Below are 18,394 nucleotides of genomic sequence, written 5' to 3' on the forward strand. Positions count from 1 at the left end.
TCAGGAGTCACAGGGGCAAGTGTCGGACCCAGTTAGTTCTGTACAAACCCAAGAACAGAATGCAGCCTGTAGCTCAACATTTGACATTAAAGGCTCACAAATGCAAGTGTGAACCTTTGCTGCCTTGCCTTTCCATAGGTGTATTTTAAAATGGGTAAGAGATTGAAAACACATGTGAATTTTCATCCAAACTTGTTGACGTTTCTGGGAAGAACATTTCCCCAGGATCTTCATTATGGACTGATGAGGTTTGCTCATCCAGAACCTCTGCAATGCTAGATAGTAGGATGTGTTGAAAAGAGGTTTATGGTGGAAGTCTGGCATGAAGCAACTGGCTTTGAGCTACTTGGCAGTCTTTGCTTTTGATGCACTGCTGGTGAACACAAAGGTTCAAAGGGTGAGCCCCCTCACTAGCACCTTCTCCCTCCCTTCCCACTCACCTTGATGTTAGGCAAGACAGGGTTTTTTTATGCTGTGCACACCATACTTTCCTTCCTCTCCTTGGGATTTGTACCTGCGTTGTACAGTTCTGCTGGCAGAACAGTTTCTTGCACTTCTGAAGGGTCTATAAAGCCTTCTTCAGGCCTGCTTTGGGTCCAGTTATCAGGTCTGCTTGTCTGCCTCTAGGATAACGGGCTGGTCGTGTATACGAAGCACTGCTGAGGTATTCTGTTAATTAAGAGAAACAGTTTTCTTACCCTGCTTCTGTTGTATGTCTCCTCCCAAAAGCCACTCTGGAGGAGACTCAGTGAGGAAAAGGTAGGGTGAGCAATTAAAGAATGTGATGTAAGCTACAAATGTGTTTCCTTTCCTGGCACAGTCACCACCAGTCACCACTCATCCTCCTACAAGTCCAAGTCCTCCAGCACCGTGACCTCCACCAGCGGTCACTCTTCAGGGAGCTCGTCTGGAGCCGTTGCCTATAGGCAGCAGCGACCAGGAGCACATTTCCAGCAGCAGCAGCCTCTTAATCTAAGTCAGGTAAGTCAACCAAGACTGATTTTGGTGGTGCATCATCCAGCTGTTCCCTACTGCTCCTGCAGCACGGGCTGTCCCCTTCCAGTCTAGTGATAGTTGAGCCCCATGTTGAGTTTGATCAGCTGGTTTTTATTTGACTGCAGAGCTTGATCCTCCCACTCAGGCAGCAGAGGTAGTGCAGATCACACCCTTGAGTGGGCTGGTGGTACCCTTACCACATGTTCTGAAGTCAGATGTGAGTGGGAATAACAGTGTGAGTGGGAATAACGTGAGAGGGAAGTGCAGCAGCTTGGCCCCAACAGAGTTGAGCAGGAGCACATAGGAAGGACTGAGTTCTCCTTAGCTATAGGTAACCATGGGGAGGGTATCTTGCAAGTGAAGTGCATAAGCCCAGCTGTGGGATTGGAAGAGAAGTCAAAGCAAAGCCTCTGTGTGTACACATGACCTCATGAGCATATGACCTCATTGTGCGTATACGTGACCTAGGAGTTTGATCCATCCTGTGATAAGCGTGAGCTGAGATCTGGGCAAATCCCATTTCTTGGAAGCATGCAGTTCTCAAAATGTTTCACAGTCTGTGATTAGACAGGAGCTTCAGTAAATAATCGCCTTTTCACATCCTGCACCAGGGGCCTCTTTCTTCCCTGGGGTGAGGTAACAAGAGTAGAGAAGTTACAGCACAGTTGCCAGTGTTTCAAGAGGAGAAAGTTTGGAGAGCTCAGAGGACAGGTGGATGAACAGAGCTGTTTTTTAAAAAGAAAAGTAATTTGATGGAGAAGAATGTCCCCTCCCCCTCAAAATGCAGATGAAATTTTAAAATGTGAACAAATTTTAAATAAAAGTGCATGAAAATGGAGGAACTGGGCAAGATGCTGTTTGCAAGAGCTGGGGAGGAGTGTGGCTGCTGCATTTCAGACCACAATGACAGCGCAGGGCGTGCTTACAAAGAGGGTGAGAAGGTTTGGAAGAATAGACGGAGATAGCATGGGGCATTTTCCTTCTTGTCTTCTAATTCCTACTTTATGGGTAGTTTAATGATCTGACTACAAATGACAGGGAAAACTCCTTACATTATTGTGCAGTGCAAGAAAACAACTTAGAAAATCCCTGGAAAAAAAGTGCATTGCTCCTGTCCCACTGCAAGAAGTTGCCTGTGCTCAAGTAACTATAGCAGATTACACGAGGGCACCAGACACCTGTAGGATCTGATCAAGCCAAGGGTTGTATCTCTAAAAAATAACATGGTTATTTTTACTAACCAAGGAAATTATTAACTGCAAACACCCAAACTGAGCAAAAATAAACTGCCTGTTCCAGGCATAGTAAGGCAATTTCATTCCCCTGAGCTATCTGCACAGTACATTTTGTCAGCAGAGAGTTCACTAACAAAAACCGTGTTTTGTGTGAACAACTGGACTTGTGGAAGATGTTCTTGGGAGCTGAGCATCCAAGGCTTTGTCTTTGTGGTAGCTGTGCCAGCAGCTTGTGGCTCAAACTGAGGGACTTGTTGACCTCTTGGGGGGCATTTCAGTCAATGTAAGAAACTACAGGGGTGATGTCTGAAACCTAGGCTTGCGAGGGACTCATTGCTGTCACCCGTTTCCAAGGGAAGACTGGTGGTGCTGCGGGTGTCAGGAGGAGCACAAGAGACTTCCCTGAGGCTGTCCTGGCATTGCAGGGAGGTTCCCAGGCACTATTGAGGAGGTGAAGAGCCATCTCTTGTGTTGTAACTGCTTATCACTGTTGCTGTCTTTATCCAGGCCCAGCAGCACATCACGACCGACCGCACAGGGAGTCACCGGAGACAGCAAGCCTACATCACTCCAACGATAGCTCAGGCCCCGTACTCTTTCCCGCACAATAGCCCCAGCCATGGTACAGTTCATCCCCACTTGGCCGCGGCGGCCGCTGCTCACCTGCCCACCCAGCCCCACCTGTACACATACACCGCCCCCGCCGCCCTGGGCTCCACGGGCACCGTCGCGCACCTGGTGGCCTCCCAAGGGTCTGCACGGCACGCGGTGCAGCACACCACCTACCCCGCCAGCATCGTCCACCAGGTCCCTGTCAGCATGGGCCCGCGCGTCCTGCCCTCACCCACCATCCACCCGAGCCAGTACCAGGCTCAGTTTGCCCACCAGACCTATATCAGTGCTTCTCCAGCCTCCACAGTCTACACTGGATACCCACTGAGCCCTACCAAGGTGAACCAGTACCCTTACATCTAAACACTGGAATAAAAGAGCGAGAGACGCACCCATCCCGGGGGGAGTGAGGCAGCCGCTTTTGTATTGAAGAACATGAGAAACTTAACAATGCAATGGGAGGCTCGCGTGAAACTTGAACGAAGGAGACTTTAAGGAAGAAAAGAAAAAGAGGAAAGAAGGGGGAGAACCAATTCTACAATTTTTATTTAAAAAAAAAAAAAAAAAATGGAAAAAAAAAGAACAGAAAAAAAAAATAAACCACAAAAAACCAACCATTCTGCACCAAACTAGAGAGAAAGAGAGAAGCAGAAGGACCCTCCAGCGGGTCTTGTCTTTTGAAGAACTTCACCAACAGACTTTTAAAGGTTATTTTCATCCAATAGTGAGCTACATTTAGAAATTTGTTGTCCAAAACACCTAAAATGAAATCCATTAGGTTTTTAATCCTATAGGTATATGGATTAGGGATTTATCCAGCTTTTCAAAGGGTTTATACCCCACCTTTGCAGTGGTTTTTGTATCCCAAAGTATACACAAGTTTTGGTGGATTTTTAATGGAAAAAGAAAGTGGGTAAGAGAGGCTGAGGTAGGCGGATAAAATGTTGTCCCAGTGCTCTAAATTTGGACCTAACACTGCTACATTTAAACGCACCTGGGCAAATCCAGCCATGCAGCATTGGTTGAGAGCAGAAGCAATGGGGGTATTTCTCCCTTTTCTTGAACACACTGGATAAATCCCTGAGAAATACTGTTCCTAAACAAGATCTCTAATAATGTATGTTGGATTTCAGTTGCGTTTTATTTTAGGGTTTTTTTCGGAAATGTTCCTCTTTAAATCCCTAGCCGTTTTAGTATAGGAGGAGACATTTTAGCTGCCCCCAGCCCTCTGCCCCCAGCCCCGGTAGAATGTAGCACTATACAGGTCATACCCCTTTTTACTCTTTTGTGTTGAACTTCAACGATACCAATAGACTATTCCTCAATGTGATTGCACAAAGAAAAGTGATATAACATAGGCATGTAACAAATGTGATTGTCCAGGTATGTGCGTGCGTGTGTGTGCGTGTGCGTGCAGATGCTGCCTTCTCTCTGTGGTGTGTTCCTCGGCACAGCCATTACAACTGTCACAGTCTTAGTTTTACATCATTCCCTCGTAGTGCCTTACCGAACTACAGACGCGGTTTAAGGGTTTACTTCCACTGGTACTCCTAGAAACTGACTGAGGCTAGTCGGAATTTACTCTCAGCTCTTTTTCTTCTCTTTTTTTCTCTTTTCTTTTTTGGTTTTTTTTTGGGTTTTTTGTTGGTTTTTTTTTTTTGGGGGGGGTTGTTATTGCCGATTTTCTCCTTCTGCTGGTGGTGTTGGGTTTTTTTTCACGTCGTCAATCTTAGCTCACTTGGCGAGGTGTTGGGGAGGCTCATTGGGGTCACAAGTGTGTATAACTGAGTGTTTTGTCAAGCACTGGATGGGCTGGAAGTGACCGGGTCAGTTGTGAGACCCAGGGTGACTTCCAGGGGGTCTGGGGATTTGTTTCTGGACTGGTCTGTTTTTGTCCTGTTGAAATAGCAGGTTTCCTCCCCGGAAACTGAATTCTCATTCTGCTGTTTGACGATGTTCTTGATGGAGTGGGAGGACAGCGTCCACCCTCATCATTGGGTTGTCCTGGTTGTGTGTCTGAAATGGGAACAAACATTTAGCCCTTGAAAGGGGGAAACACTAGTTGTTGCCAACATCTCTCACTGTTGATGAGAAGGGGTCAGGAAAGGGCTGGAGTCCCAAAGCAAGCATGAGAAAATCCAGTTGAGAGAGTCAATCTCAGGTTTCTTAAGTGAAAAGAGTGTTTTAATACATCGAGCCTTACCCACTCTAACAGAGCTGTGACACTGTGTGCCTCCCCTCTTCTCTTCTCACCTACACCTCAAAAAACTGCCTGCAGCAGCAGAGTGACCCTGGAACTGGAGAGCACAGTGGTGCTGCAGTCCTCCACACGAAGGAATGCTACCCGGTTGTCTTGTTTTCCAACAGTTTTTAAAGAGAGCCTTTCCTGTAGTTGGTTTGGTTCAGAGGGGAGTTTTCCTGGTAGCGGCAGTTTCACTGGTGCATCAGTACTTGGAAATGTCTCAAGAGTACCCAGGCATGTGCGTGTCCTGAGAAGGAAGGAGAGAAAGGAATTTAGTAAAACATTTCCATGAAAGCTGAAGTCTTTGTGGCTATTTGGTTCCACTCTACATTTCCCTGTAACTAGAGCATGAAGTAGTCAGGTGTTTTGCAAGATGCTGGAAAATAGCAGGTTCATTGGCAGGGTGGTAAGGGATAGTTTCCCTGAGTGGAAGTGATGAAGAAGGCTCTCTCAGGTTGGAAAAGCTGACAGAAAGACAAGCACAGTATATTGGCTTGTGGTAACTGTTTGGCTGGCCTGGAAGAAGAAGGGATCCCACTATGCATAGGCTGTTCAACAAGGCTGTTGTCTTCTGGCAAACCACCAAATAACCTCCCTGGTTGCCAGCTCTGGTTCCTGGGCTACCCTTGCACAGTTTTCTTTTCCTGCCTATCCTTCATTCCAGCTCAATATACTGTAGATGAGGATGCAATCTCCCAGCAGCCTATGCACCTTACCCCCCCTTTCTTTGGAAAGACAACATGTCCCCTTTCACCTGAGACAGGAAAATAAAGCCCTGCTCTCTCTCTCTTGCATTCCTCTCCTCTCCTCTCTCGGGAGTGAGAGCGTCATGCTGCTTATGTCATGAAAAGGAAAGATAATGTTATTTTATTGTATGGTTGTTACGATTATGATTATTATTTTATTATTATTGTATTTTACTCTGGGTTTTAATTGCACACGCATTCCTTAAACTTTGTAGGGGTTTTTTTCTCTTAGTATTGTTGTTACTGTTCTTAATTTTATTTCTCTTCATCAGTGGCATTGGAAGGGTTGCTGTGATTGTGAGAACTGCAGGAGAAAGGAGGAATGAAATTATTCCGAGGATGAAAACTCTGCCACTAACCGGGGGGGGTGTGGGGCCACTCCGTGAGAGTGGTTACAGCCTTGAGGAACAGGAATTATCCTCTCGGTCACATCTGCATTTAAGAATAAGTCCAGAAAACATTCATTCAGAGGCCAAAACTCAACAGCAGCTAACATAATGATCTGTCAGGAGAGCTGGATCAGAGGCGGGTAAGGACCTTGGTGCCTCAGGATCCAGCTCACCATCACTCAGTTTGATAGGACATTTATATAAGATTAAGACTTGTTTGTGCTCCAGGCCAGGATCATTGGGCCCTGTGGATGAGTCCAAGGCCACACTACATGTTAAGGGTTTGGTTTTCCTGAAGGAGGAAGCAGATAGGTGGCTCTCCAGAAACAGGAGTATTGAAGGAGCCACGGCAGCCGCGCGTGCGGCTCAGTCCCATCACTGGATAAAGCACACTGGTGCAGATGGATGGCATCAGCTGGGTAAAGCATGGCTGCAGACAGGGCAGTGTTCCTCCCCTAATCTTCCACTTTCACTGAAGGTTAGATGTCCACAGGGTCAGGATGTTTGGTTTGATTTTTTTGTTGTTGTTTGTTTCTGATGTAGATTTTCCCTTCTTTTTTTAATTATTTGTTGTGGAATTTTGTTAAGCTGTTCTGGTTGCTACAGTTTAGATATTTATGGTTTCATTTGTGTTACCTGCTCTGTTAGAATAGGGGGAAGCAGTGACTGAATTTAAATTCCATTAAAAAATTATAGGACTTCAGCAGAGACTGAAAGTTAATCATGCGCTTGAGTGCTTTACTAAAGAACAGACTTAAACCCTTCAAGTTAAATACTTGTTTATTTGCTCCTGTAGCCTAGGGCCAGTGAAATCACAGTAATGTTTTACCTGTACTAATTGCATTTTCCCTGTGTTCCCACCCAACCTGCTCTCACATGTGGGCTCAGATCTGATTTTGGGGGCCTTTTGGCAGCAGAGCTGTTACAACAGCACAGGATGGCTGTGAGGAGGAGTGCAGTGCGTATGGGAGGAGCCACTTTTCACATTGTCCATCCTGGAGTTGCTGGTCTGCCAGCTGTAGGTGGTCAGATGATAGTGGTGATGGGATGCTGATTGCAAGAGATGCACAGCAGAACCATCAAATTGCTTTGATGGTGAAACACTGTGTGAGAGCTGTTTTCTGGCAGGTATGAGGGAGCTGAGCAACGCCTCCTCCCTCACACCTGTACAAAGGCATTGTATGGATAAAGGTGTGGTTGGTCACAGGGGAAACGGTCATTTCAGCAGAGGAAGCAAAAGCTTTGCATGCTGTCAGTACCACACACATAACAGCCAGCTTGTTGTGTTTGCAGAATCCTTTGGAGAGGAAATAGGATTGGCATGATTTGGTTCAGTTGGTGTTCCTTGTGTGCATAGGGTAAATGGCATGGAAACTTGAGAGGGGAAGCGAATGTTTAAATGCTGGAAGTTTTATGGGTGGCTTATGGCTGGCACAGTGAGAAAGTGGTCCTTTTCCCCATCATCTTGTCTTGCATTCTTCTTGTGCAGAAAGCACGGATGTTGCCGCTCCTCGGAGATGGATGTTCAATTTCCTGCTGTGAAGCCAGAATGCAGGAGGGAGGGGAGAGAACTGCCAACATGAGCAGATTGGAAAAGCCAAATGGAAGCACTTCTCACTGTAGATTGGGTCAAATCCAGTCATTAGAGAGAGCAAATGCAATTCCATCTTCCTCAGCAGAGTTTTACCTGCTTGTACCCAACAAATTGGGCCTTGGCAGGTCTCTTACTCTCTCTCTTTCCCAAGTAGTTTTGTCACAATATGTAAAACATTCCAAGAAAGGGACACTTCTGACTGTGACATTTTTCCTTTTTTTATACTTTCAAGGAATTGTGTCTTTTTAGCTTGGTTTGAAGGCAATTCCATTAGCAAATCTGAAGGGCAATAAACCTGTTTTTTTCTTTAACCAAAGATACTTTTTTTTTAAGAAAGAGAGAAAGAGACCCCCACCTACTCCAGAAATTAAATGAAGCCACGAGTCATGAGCACCAGGCAATGAGGATACGCCGTGGAATTACATTTTTCTGTTCCCTTTTTTTTTCTTTTTCTCTCTCTCTCTCAAGTTTCTGCCATTGTTTTGAGTACTAGCTTGATGAGCAGAGAAATTCACACTAAATATTGCTGCTATCCTAAACTGTAGGGGATGTCAAAAGTGTTTTTCTTCTCTCGTTATTGTTCTCATTGATTTAAGTGTTGTAGTGGTGACAATGCAGTGTGGAAATGGTGAGCTGTGTAGTGGGGATAAGCTTCTGGATGCTCTGCATGCTTCTGTAGTGTCTCCTTCTCTGGATTTAGGATGCTGGGCTTGTTCTGTGGGTTGGACCCCAAACAGTGATGCCATGGTCAGGACAGGCACAGCAGGGCAAGGGTATTGGACTTACACTCATGTTCTTCCATGGCTTGGCAATCAGCCCATTAGAGAACTGCAGTACTATTTGTGGGCCAAATCCTGGAAAGGTGTGCAGGGGATAGACAGTGCAGAAGGGAAAAATGTGGGAAGGAAATGTTTTCCCTCTTCCTGTTGACATAGCTGTCCCTGCTGTGATCCCATGTGCTGTGGGAGCCTCAAAGCAGTTCATCTGTGGTCCTGGGCACTCATCTACATCACCTCCCTCAGCGCTCCTGTGAGAAGGGCCTCTGTCTGAAGTTCAGGAGTCCCCATCCTACTTCTCAAGGCTCACTTACGTGCCTACAAATCATTTTGCCCTCTCCAGACTTAAGGAGAAGATGAGTCTGTGCTGCTGGGGTTCTCCCACTGCTGTACTCCAACAAAGCTGCCTCTGATGATGGTGAGAATTTCTCCCTAAGCTGTAGAGTTAGGTTTTTTTACACCATTTTGACACCATTTCACAGTGGTGCTCGAAGAGATGGTGGCAGTCCTGTTGTCAAAGGCTGTGTGTAGGCTCGTTGCTGGAGTACTGCATTGGATGAGAGGCACTGGGCTTTCCAGGCTGGTCTCCATCCCCGTGGTCCATCCTTCCCACCACCTGGGAACACCACTACCTGCGTGTGTTGCTGTGATGCCACCACACTCACACCCGCCCCGGGCACGCAGCAAGACCCACTGCAGGGGCAGCCCCTGGAAGTAAGCCCGGGCAGTGTGCAGGGGAGCACTGCCAACCCAGGGCTCTGTGCTGAAGGTGTCTGGTTCCCTTGGGGCAAATGTAATCGCTGGGAATGACCCCCAAGGCAGTAGTTAGTTTTCTGTGAGGAGCTGCTGATGCAGGTGGAGGTGTGAGAACTCGTCTGGAGGTAAACTGAGGTGAGCTCTGCGTGTGTCACATGCTTTCAGTGGGAAGACGTGGGTTTAGAGCATTTGTGTGTGTTGAGAGTGAAATTTGAATGGTAGATTGGCTTGGTTCTTCAGAAATCTTAGGAAGCATACTAGGAGGCTTTGCATTCGGCATTTGTGGTTTGAAACTCCTGTTTCTCATTTACGGGTTAGCTTTGTCCTTCCAATTTTAGCAGTGCTGCTATAACAGACTATTCATGTGTGTTTGAAGATAAAGTTTTTGTTTTTAATCTTTTGCTTATCATAGTTAATCTAAGAAAGGCAATACTAAAGGTATATTTTTTCCAAAAATGATATTTTTTACTGCACTGATAAATATTGTGACATCTCTGTTCTTAACTCTTTCGCTGTGAGGGGAACTGTGTGCAGATTCACACAAACCTTGTAAATACTTGTGTGTACTTCTGACAGCCAGGGATTATTTTTCCTTCCTTTCTCCCTTCCTTCCTTCCTTCCTTCCTTCCTTCCTTCCTTCCTTCCTTCCTTCCTTCCTCCCTCCCTCCCTTCCTCCCTCCCTCTCTTCCTCTCTTCCTTCCTTCCACCCTTCCTTCAACCCTCCCTCCCTCTCTCCTTCCTTCCACCTTTCCTTCCACCCTCCCTCCTTCTCTTCTTCCCTCCCTCCCTCATTTCCTTCCTCATTTTCTTCCTTCCTCATCTCCTTCTTTTTTATTTTCTTTCTTTCAAACAAGGTTTCCTCTTGAAACAGAAAGCAATGGGGCAACAATGCTCAGCAAAAGCAAAGCTTATCCCACTTTCAGAACATAGCCAAGGAGTTTTTGCAGTGCTGGCATAGAGTTAATATTTAAGCCGATGTATTTTGATTTTTTTTTTTTTTAGCAAACTGTTTGGAAAGGAATAAGACAGATTAGAAAAGCTTCGGTCTGGAATTCTGATCAGAAATGTTATCCATCTATTTTATGGCACCTCTGATTTTCCTTCTGTTTTCTTTTTCTTTAAAAAAAAAGTAAAAAATGAAAAAAAAGGCTTGTTGCAGGCTTGCTCACCTGAGCTCTAGGCTGATCAGCAACTGTCCCAGGAGTGCCTCGTGCTCTGGGACTGCCAGCTCCTTTGGAAGCAAACCCACTGATCAGGATTCTGGATTCTGATTGCTTCAAAGGGTATCCCCTGGTACTGTGGGATACCTTTGTTTTTTTAAAAGAAGGATTTAAATACACTTACATTACGCAAACTGTGACCTAATGGCAATAATTACCTCAAATGTGGGCATTCATCCTGGTTTTAGCCTTTTTGAAATCATGTAGCCAGCTTGAACTTTGATTCAAAGACTCTGAACTCCATAGGGGCGGAATAGCGATAAATGCCCACCCTGGTCATTGTTGCTTGAGTGAATTCTGAAGACAGTGAATCTTTAAAAAGAAAAAAAATTAAACCAAGGAATAGATTACTCTTTTATGTATTTTAATCAATTGTGATGTTAAAATGCACATGTAAGTATATATGTTTATAGCTACTGTAAAATGCTTTGGCCTTCTAGAAGATATTAATGAGTCACATTTTAAACCAATGTGAACTGAATAATAGACTGTGGCTACTTAACAGTTTTCTGCCTACATTTTATAGTTATTACAGTGTTTTATAGTTTACATTTAAACTGGTACTTTTTAAGGGAAATCTTGTGTTTATAAGTGTCACCTTCAAAAACTCAATACAGCTGCCTCTTCTTAATTTCACCCGTTAAAAATGGAAAAGTACAAGTGTGTTTTTAATATGTATATTCTGTTTTGAGATATAACATAGTGTTGGAAAGTCAGTCCAGAGATGAAGTAATCCACTGTATTCCAAAGTCTGATCAAAAAAACACTCCACCCACTTTGAAGATTTAGTTCAACAGATAAGCTATTTGTTTGTTCGCTTGTTTTAATAATGTGCTTTATCAGGCATCCCTGGGTTGAAGCAGGGATCACGACACGAAATTCACTGTTCTATGTAGGATCCTCATCTGGATGAAGATACCCACATCAGGAGAATGAAGGATATTCAAAGGAAGGATTGTATTGTACTATTGATAAATCATTAGCCAAACAATTAATACCTGAGGTAGTGAATGCCTGTTTTATTTTGGGGGATGGGGTTGGGGGTGTGTTTGTGAGCTTGTGTGTGTGTGTGTGAGCCACTCAGAGGCAATGCTGTAATTTGGCTTTCATCTGTTCACCCCTTTCTTACAAATTATGCTTACCACCACAGAAATGTTTTAAACCAGTAAACAAAATACAAAGTTCACTGACCATCTCCTTGTCAACTCTGTTTTCTCAGCCCATGCCAGTTCCTGATAATGATGTTTCTCTGCTGCTCTTACCCTGTAATTTGCATTTTGATATATCACATTCCCCACTCCCTGGTCTCACTCAGCCTGTCTAGTTTTTTCTGTTGTGTTCTTTCACTTGGGTAAACAACAAACATGGTATAAATGTCTGCTGGGCAAAATGGTACTTTGAGGTCATGAAAGTACAGGAACTGGCATTTAAAAATATGTATATGTACATCTCAGCTCCAGCAGTGGAGCTCGGGTACTCACGGGAGGGCTCCTTACGTGTTTCCACCATGCCTGGTGGGGCTGTATCAGTCAGCTTAGAGCAGAGGTAGTGAACAGGAGCAGCCGGCGATGCTTTGCACTTGGGCACCTGTGCTGCTCCCCCTACAATCAGCAGCGGTGGGGTCGGGGGAGTGCAACCCGCCTCCTCCTCCGGCAGCACCGTTCCAGGGGGCAGCCACGCCTGCCCCGCTGTCCACATTCCCAAAGCGATAAGTTATCATACGGTGAGCCAGGATTGTCAGCAGCACTCGGGCCAGCTGGAAAAAGCCCACCCTCCCTCACCGTTCACCACCACTCAATCCACAGGCTTTGCTGCCCCCGGCTCCTGCCTGGTCTCCTGTTCTTTTGGGAAGGAGTCAGAGTCGCAAATACCAGCACACTCAAATGAAGGAGCCAGAGAGTCTTGATAAATGCTTTGGCTTGCAGCTTGTTAGGGAAGAAGGGATTTCCAACACTGGCAACGCACATCCTGTAGGATCTGCATGGTTACATATAGCACCTCTGCCCTCACAAGGAAAAAAGTGCTTCTGAACGCTCCCACCTCACGTGGTTACATACAACACTTCTGACTTTTCCCCCGTTATCCCTTATGTGTTTGATTTTTTTAATTTTCTTTTATATTTTTTTGCTCTGTATTCTTTAAACGAAACTTCCACAGATATTCCAGGGCACAACCATTTCAGGTGTAAAAAGGATCTCCACATCCCATGTTTCACCAACAAAGCAATCAAGGCGTTTTGGGTACCAGATTCTACTTGGGCAGAACCAGAATGTAGCCTGTATATTTCATACCAAATCCAATTTCTGAAAGGAGAGGAAGTGTCATTAATAGCTTTAATAAAGGAGTGTGTGTGAGAGAGAGAGAGAGAGAAAGAGAGGAAGCGAGAAAGAGAGAAGAAGGAGGGGCATCTTGGAAGGTGAAAAGTCTAGATTTTGGGTAGTTAAAAACGAACCAATGGGTGAAACATTTTTTTTATGAGCTGTAAAATCCTCTTAAAAACGGAAGGGGTGAAATGGAGGGAATATTTTATGCCTTTTGACTGCCCACAAGCCCAGTGTACTCTGGATGGAAAGTGGAAGTTAATATACACTGCACCAAAATTATTAAGGGGAAGGGGGGGCGGAGCTGTGAAATGCTATTGTAATCACAAGAGAAAAGATGCCCCTGCCCCAGCTCTGGATCTCAAGTGGTTCTTTCTCTACAGTATCATCTCAGCCCAGTAACCCCACGAAAGCCCTGAGCCGTTGTGTTCCTTCACTGTACGGTTTCTGTAATAAGAGTGTTAATCCATGTTAATCTTTGTGAAAATTATTGTGTGCAACAGTATTTTCTTGTGTACTGCTTTTTACCTATGTGAATTGTCCCTTTTCTGTTTTCTTTTTTCTTTCCTTCCTCTTTTTTCTTTTTTTTTCTTTTAGTAATACGTCTTTCTTCTTTTTAAAGAAAAAACAAAAACAAACTGATGTGTTGTAGACCTATATGTAACCTATTCCTTAGTCTCATATTATAGGTATGTAATAAGAATGGATATTTTACTTGGCTTTAGAATGTTTTACAAGAAAACTAATTCTTAACCAATCAAGTTCTTGCTACTAAAAAAAAGAAAATGCTTGTGTTTTTCATCATGACGTTGTGTGCTTCTAATTAATAATCATTTTCGTTGTAGAAAAATGGAGTGAATTTATATTAGTCTTGGAAACTAATAATAGCATTGTAAATTTATGAGATGATTTTAACAGAAAATACATTATAGAAGAATATAGTTATTTTAATTGTAATATTACTAACTGTAGGGTGAGAAAGGAGGTCCCGTTGTGGTGAACTATGTTATAGCTTGTTATTCACGGTTTCTTTTTGATCATTTTTTCGGTCTCTGAGGTGAAACGAGTTATTAATCAGAATTTGTCAACTCACATATGCATATTGTATATGTGTAGAAATGTAATCACACTTTGTCTTGGAATTACATTAAACTGTTTTAAGTCACTGCAAAGTTTGTGTGTCTGTATGTCTTCTCGCTAGTTTGATCTGAACGTTTGGTTAGTTTTCAGATCCTATTATTTAATCTCCTCAGTCTATTGGAAAAACAGCACTAATAGTATCATTAATAATAAAATAGTTTTCCCTTTGAGGTGACATGTTTAGATTTGTGAGATGTATTTTTTTCCCAGGGCAGAAGAGCATCTGCATTCAGATGCTTTGCCGAAGCACAGCAGGCTGCACAGAGCTGCCGTGTGCGGCTCTGTCAAGAGCTCTGCTACATCCCATGGTACCGATTGGAGTGTGGATATCAGCTGCAAATGTAGGTCTGGTTTTCCTTTTAGCCTGAGCCCCCATTTCATTTGCTCCCTTTCTTTTCTTTGCTAAGTCCCAGCTGAGCTTTGAAAGGCTTAAGTAGACATTAAGATGCTGAAACCACCACCTGTTGGCAATTGCCATACCTGCCTTTTGGGCTGTGCCTGACTCTCACCGTGAGGTTCACTCAGGAGCAAGGTGGAGGCATCTGCAATGAGTCCCCTGTTGTACCATAGCATCACCTCGGAGGAGGCCAGTGGCTCCTCAACAACTCCTCTTAAACGGAGGGAGTGTAAGACTGACCTGGATTTGTTGTTGACCTTTCCCAACATAGTGACTCATATGCAAGCTACTAGGTTTCCAGCCTGTGGGATTCATCTTGTTAATTCAGCTTCTCCCTTCCTGGGGATGGCCAGAGGGATGTTCACAGAGCTGAACTGGACTGCTCTAAAGTACAGGGACACGCTTTGAGTTTGGTGTCTGGCTTCTGCAGTCGTGTGATCATCACTGGATGTCCCTGCACAGCACTGCCGGGCGATGCGATTGCGTCAGGACATAAACCTTCAGGAGGCTCGTTTTATCAGTGAGTACTGGCAGCTTGTTTTTTCAGCCTTCTCTCTAAAGACTCCCTGAAATAAGCAGGGAGCATTGCAGAAACTTGCAATGAATTTCTAGGCGGACATGAAACTTTCAGTAATAGTAGGTCATGGGCCCTTTCTCCCAGCTGCCTTGAACTGGCTGAGACCCCAACTCAGTAAAAGCTATTAAAGCTGTAATGTCTGTGCCTGTCCAGCAAACCAATTAAGTCAGTGTTTAATTTAAAATCATGTGTCCTATTAAACAGCTAACAGGTAATTGCACAGTTAAGTGCTCTGCTGGAAATGAGGAGTTTACTGGGTCATGATATGAGAGACACTAGTGAGTGATCTAACTTCAGAAACAGCTGTAAATCTAGAACAGCTAGATTAACTAGTGCAGTTTCTCCATGTGCGTGGTGTGTTATGGTTTCTTCTTTATTTGTTTCTTCTTTTTGTAAAACTTATCTATAAAACTGTAAAAGAGATTTGTCACTCTGTCATCCAAGACCAAAATAGATTAAAAATGCATTGTTAGCCAGAGGATGTACTTTCTGACCATTTTTTCCTGGAAAGGGAAAATAGTTTCTCAATTTAAGCAGGGCTGCTTCTAATGTAGCCTGCAGTGTCTTGTGAAAGGAAACAGCGAGGGATTCAGCCACCATATAAAAGAGACTGAGAAGGGTCTTCTCAAACTCACTAGAGCTGCAGTAAATGTCAGCACCTGTAGAGCACAGTCCTCAGCAGCTGGTACAAATTATCACCAACAAACTTGAGCTAGTCCAGCTCTTTCTGGGCCACAAGGAATTTCTGCTGATGCTTTGAGAGTCAGACTGGTTTATTCCAGGTAGGTGTGGCTCTTATTTAAAATTGGGAACATGGGGGACACACCAACACGGCCTAATGCACAGTGGTGCTGCTGTTTCTGGCATGTGCTGCTTGTACTTTCCAGTGTAGTGACTACGTTTTAATTCTTTTGAGTCCAAAGTTTGGCACCTGAATTTGTATTTATGCATATGAGGAGAGCTTGTCTGACTTCCAATGCAGCTCTACCCTCCTAGGTGCTATTCACGTCAAATCAAACTGGAAATGGGTGTCTGAGAGAGGGAGGGAAATGGTCCTGCTCTGTGAAACACAGGCTGTTGCCCCTTAGTCACCGATGCAAGAGTGTTTTGGATCTGCATCTTGTAAATTCTCATGTCTTTTCTTCTTACTATGCTGGTCAGGCCAGAGCAATTGTGCCTGCATCAGCATTTCCTGCAATGTGCTTTGTCTTTATGTTTTCTCCTGTGAGGTGGCTGTGCAAATAATGAGCAATAAAGGCTATTATTTAAAGACCCACACACAGCACTGTATGTCAAAGTTTCTGTTGTGTGGAGCTTTTGCTCACAGGGAAGCAGCCGCAGGAGGAGCTCGATGCACAGATCCAGAGCCACACTAGAAACCACGTGTCAAAGCAGCAGGCTGAGACAGGAGCAGGCTTCTCCAGGCAGCACTGTCAACCCTGGGAACCCAGCACAAGCCAGGGAGCAGCACTCCATCCCCCATGGGGAGACTTGTCACCCCTATGTTAACACTGTAAGAAGTTCCAATGGGAAAGGCACACCAGGTAGCTTAAGTACACTTAACTTCAGGCTGCATTTGTGTACAGGCTTTTCTGGACATATCCAGACATGTGGTTTTGGGGCATAGGAGGCATCTGGAACACTTCCCATTTGTACTTGCACAGTATATTGCCTCTGGTGTGTGAACTCATTAAATACAAAAAAGTCGCTTTTTTCCCCTTTTTTTATTTCAAGCTTGTTAAAAAATAAATTAAAACTTGTAGTAATGTCATGGGGGGGAGAATAAGGGGAGAAGTATGGTTAAAAAGAAGAACTTACTGTAATGCACAATACTGTGACTGGACCCTGTGTCAAAAATTCCCATCCTCTCTAGATACTCAGGGACAGTCTGAAAACTGCAGAAAAGAGTTCATGCACCCACAAAGAGCGAGGCTGCTACTGAATTCCACCTCCATGGACCAGGGTTTGGGTAACAGTTCCATCGTGGTGCTGCTGGGCTGCTCAAGAAAAGCTCACTTGTTTTTTCTTAAGGGTGTTTCTTCCATACCCGAATATCCTTAATATCTCTCTCTCTCTCTCCAGACAGCAACAGGCCTCCTCAGGAATTTACAGAATAGGAGGCATAAGAATAACAAAGGCAGGCCTGGAAGAGGACCACAGGAGGCATCAATAGACGTTCAACCATACTTCACCTGCATGTGTCAGGTTGTCTGTCCTGTACCCTGTTCTTTATGAAGTGGAGAAGCAGATGTCAGAGCTCTGCTCTCCCCTGTATCAGCGTGCTGGTCACATCTGTCTCCTTATCCCTTCTTTCCTGGGTTCAAAATACCCCACCCTCTTTTTTTTAAATGACTGCTGTCCTGCATGATCCTGTTTCCTCGCTTCTCCTCTCACCCCCTTTATTTTCCCTTAATGTGGTGTTGACCCCAGAGGCACAGGGAGGGGGCTGTGGCCTGCAAGGAGCTTAGGTGGGTAGTGGAGAATGACGGGAAAAGCAAATCCCATCATGCTTGGCTTGGGTTTTTTAAGGCTTTAAAATAATACCAGGAATGATGTTTGCAGGGAGACAAGGCCTGGACACAGCTGTCTCCCATGACAAGATTATAAGGAGCAGCTGAGGGAGCTGGGGTTGAGCCTGGAGCCTCAGGGGTGACTATCAATCTCTACAACAACCTGAAAGGAGGCTGTAGCCAGGTGTGTGTCAGTCTCTTCTCCCAGGCAACCAGCGACAGGACAAGAGGACATAGACTTGAGCTGCACCAGAGGAGGTTTAGGTTGGACATTAGGAGGAATTTCTTCACAGAAGGCTGATTAGACATTGGAATGGACTGCCCAAGGAGGTGGCGGGGTCACCATCCCTGGAGGTGTTTAAGGAAAGCCTGGATGTGCAGTGGGAGCCATGGTCTGGTTGATATGATGGCGTTCCGTCATAGGTTGGACTTGATGATCTCAGAGGTCTTTCAAAACCTGATTGATTCTGTGATTCTGGCAGGTCTAGTATTACTGGGAAAGGTGAATAAGGGCGATGAAATGCTTTGAGACCAGATACGAGGGGAAATGAAACACGGCTGAGGGGGAAGCAGGCAAGGGGTCGAAGTGGAGCAGGAAATCGATGTGAATTTCAGAAACTGTGAGTTTCTGCAGCTCTAACCAAAGCACAGAAGACTGGGGTTGTCCTCAGGGTGTGCACAAAAAAAAAAAAAAAAAAACAATCAGGTCCTCTCGCCATCAGATTTTTTTCCGTTCAGCCTATGGAGCAGCGGTCTCCAAAGTGGAGCGTGCACAAGGCAGTTCCATGGGGGTGCAGGAACGAAGCGCTGTTAACAGAGGAACCTGCCGGCCGACGCCGGGCACCGCGGAGGAAGGCGGAGGGTCCCCAGGAGGAAGGCGGAG

The 18,394-nt window shown here is 44.9% G+C and overlaps 1 protein-coding gene across 3 annotated transcripts in view; it reads left to right on the forward strand.

Annotated features, from left to right (window-relative positions):
• HIPK2 (homeodomain interacting protein kinase 2) overlaps positions 1-14,059 on the forward strand; it is a 140,522-nt gene extending 126,463 nt beyond the window's left edge. For all 3 annotated transcript variants that reach the window (XM_051784680.1, XM_051784679.1, XM_051784678.1), the window contains 2 exons: positions 821-981; positions 2,739-14,059. In XM_051784680.1, the coding sequence (XP_051640640.1) occupies positions 821-981; positions 2,739-3,206 (629 nt within the window). In that variant the 3' untranslated portion in view covers positions 3,207-14,059. The remainder of the gene's footprint in view (positions 1-820; positions 982-2,738) is intronic.
• Positions 14,060-18,394: the final 4,335 nt, after the last annotated feature.

This window comes from Manacus candei, unplaced genomic scaffold (genome assembly GCF_025592945.1).
Source record: "Manacus candei isolate 608988 ecotype Guabito, Panama unplaced genomic scaffold, ASM2559294v1 h1tg000018l, whole genome shotgun sequence".
In the NCBI taxonomy this organism is placed as follows: domain Eukaryota; kingdom Metazoa; phylum Chordata; class Aves; order Passeriformes; family Pipridae; genus Manacus; species Manacus candei.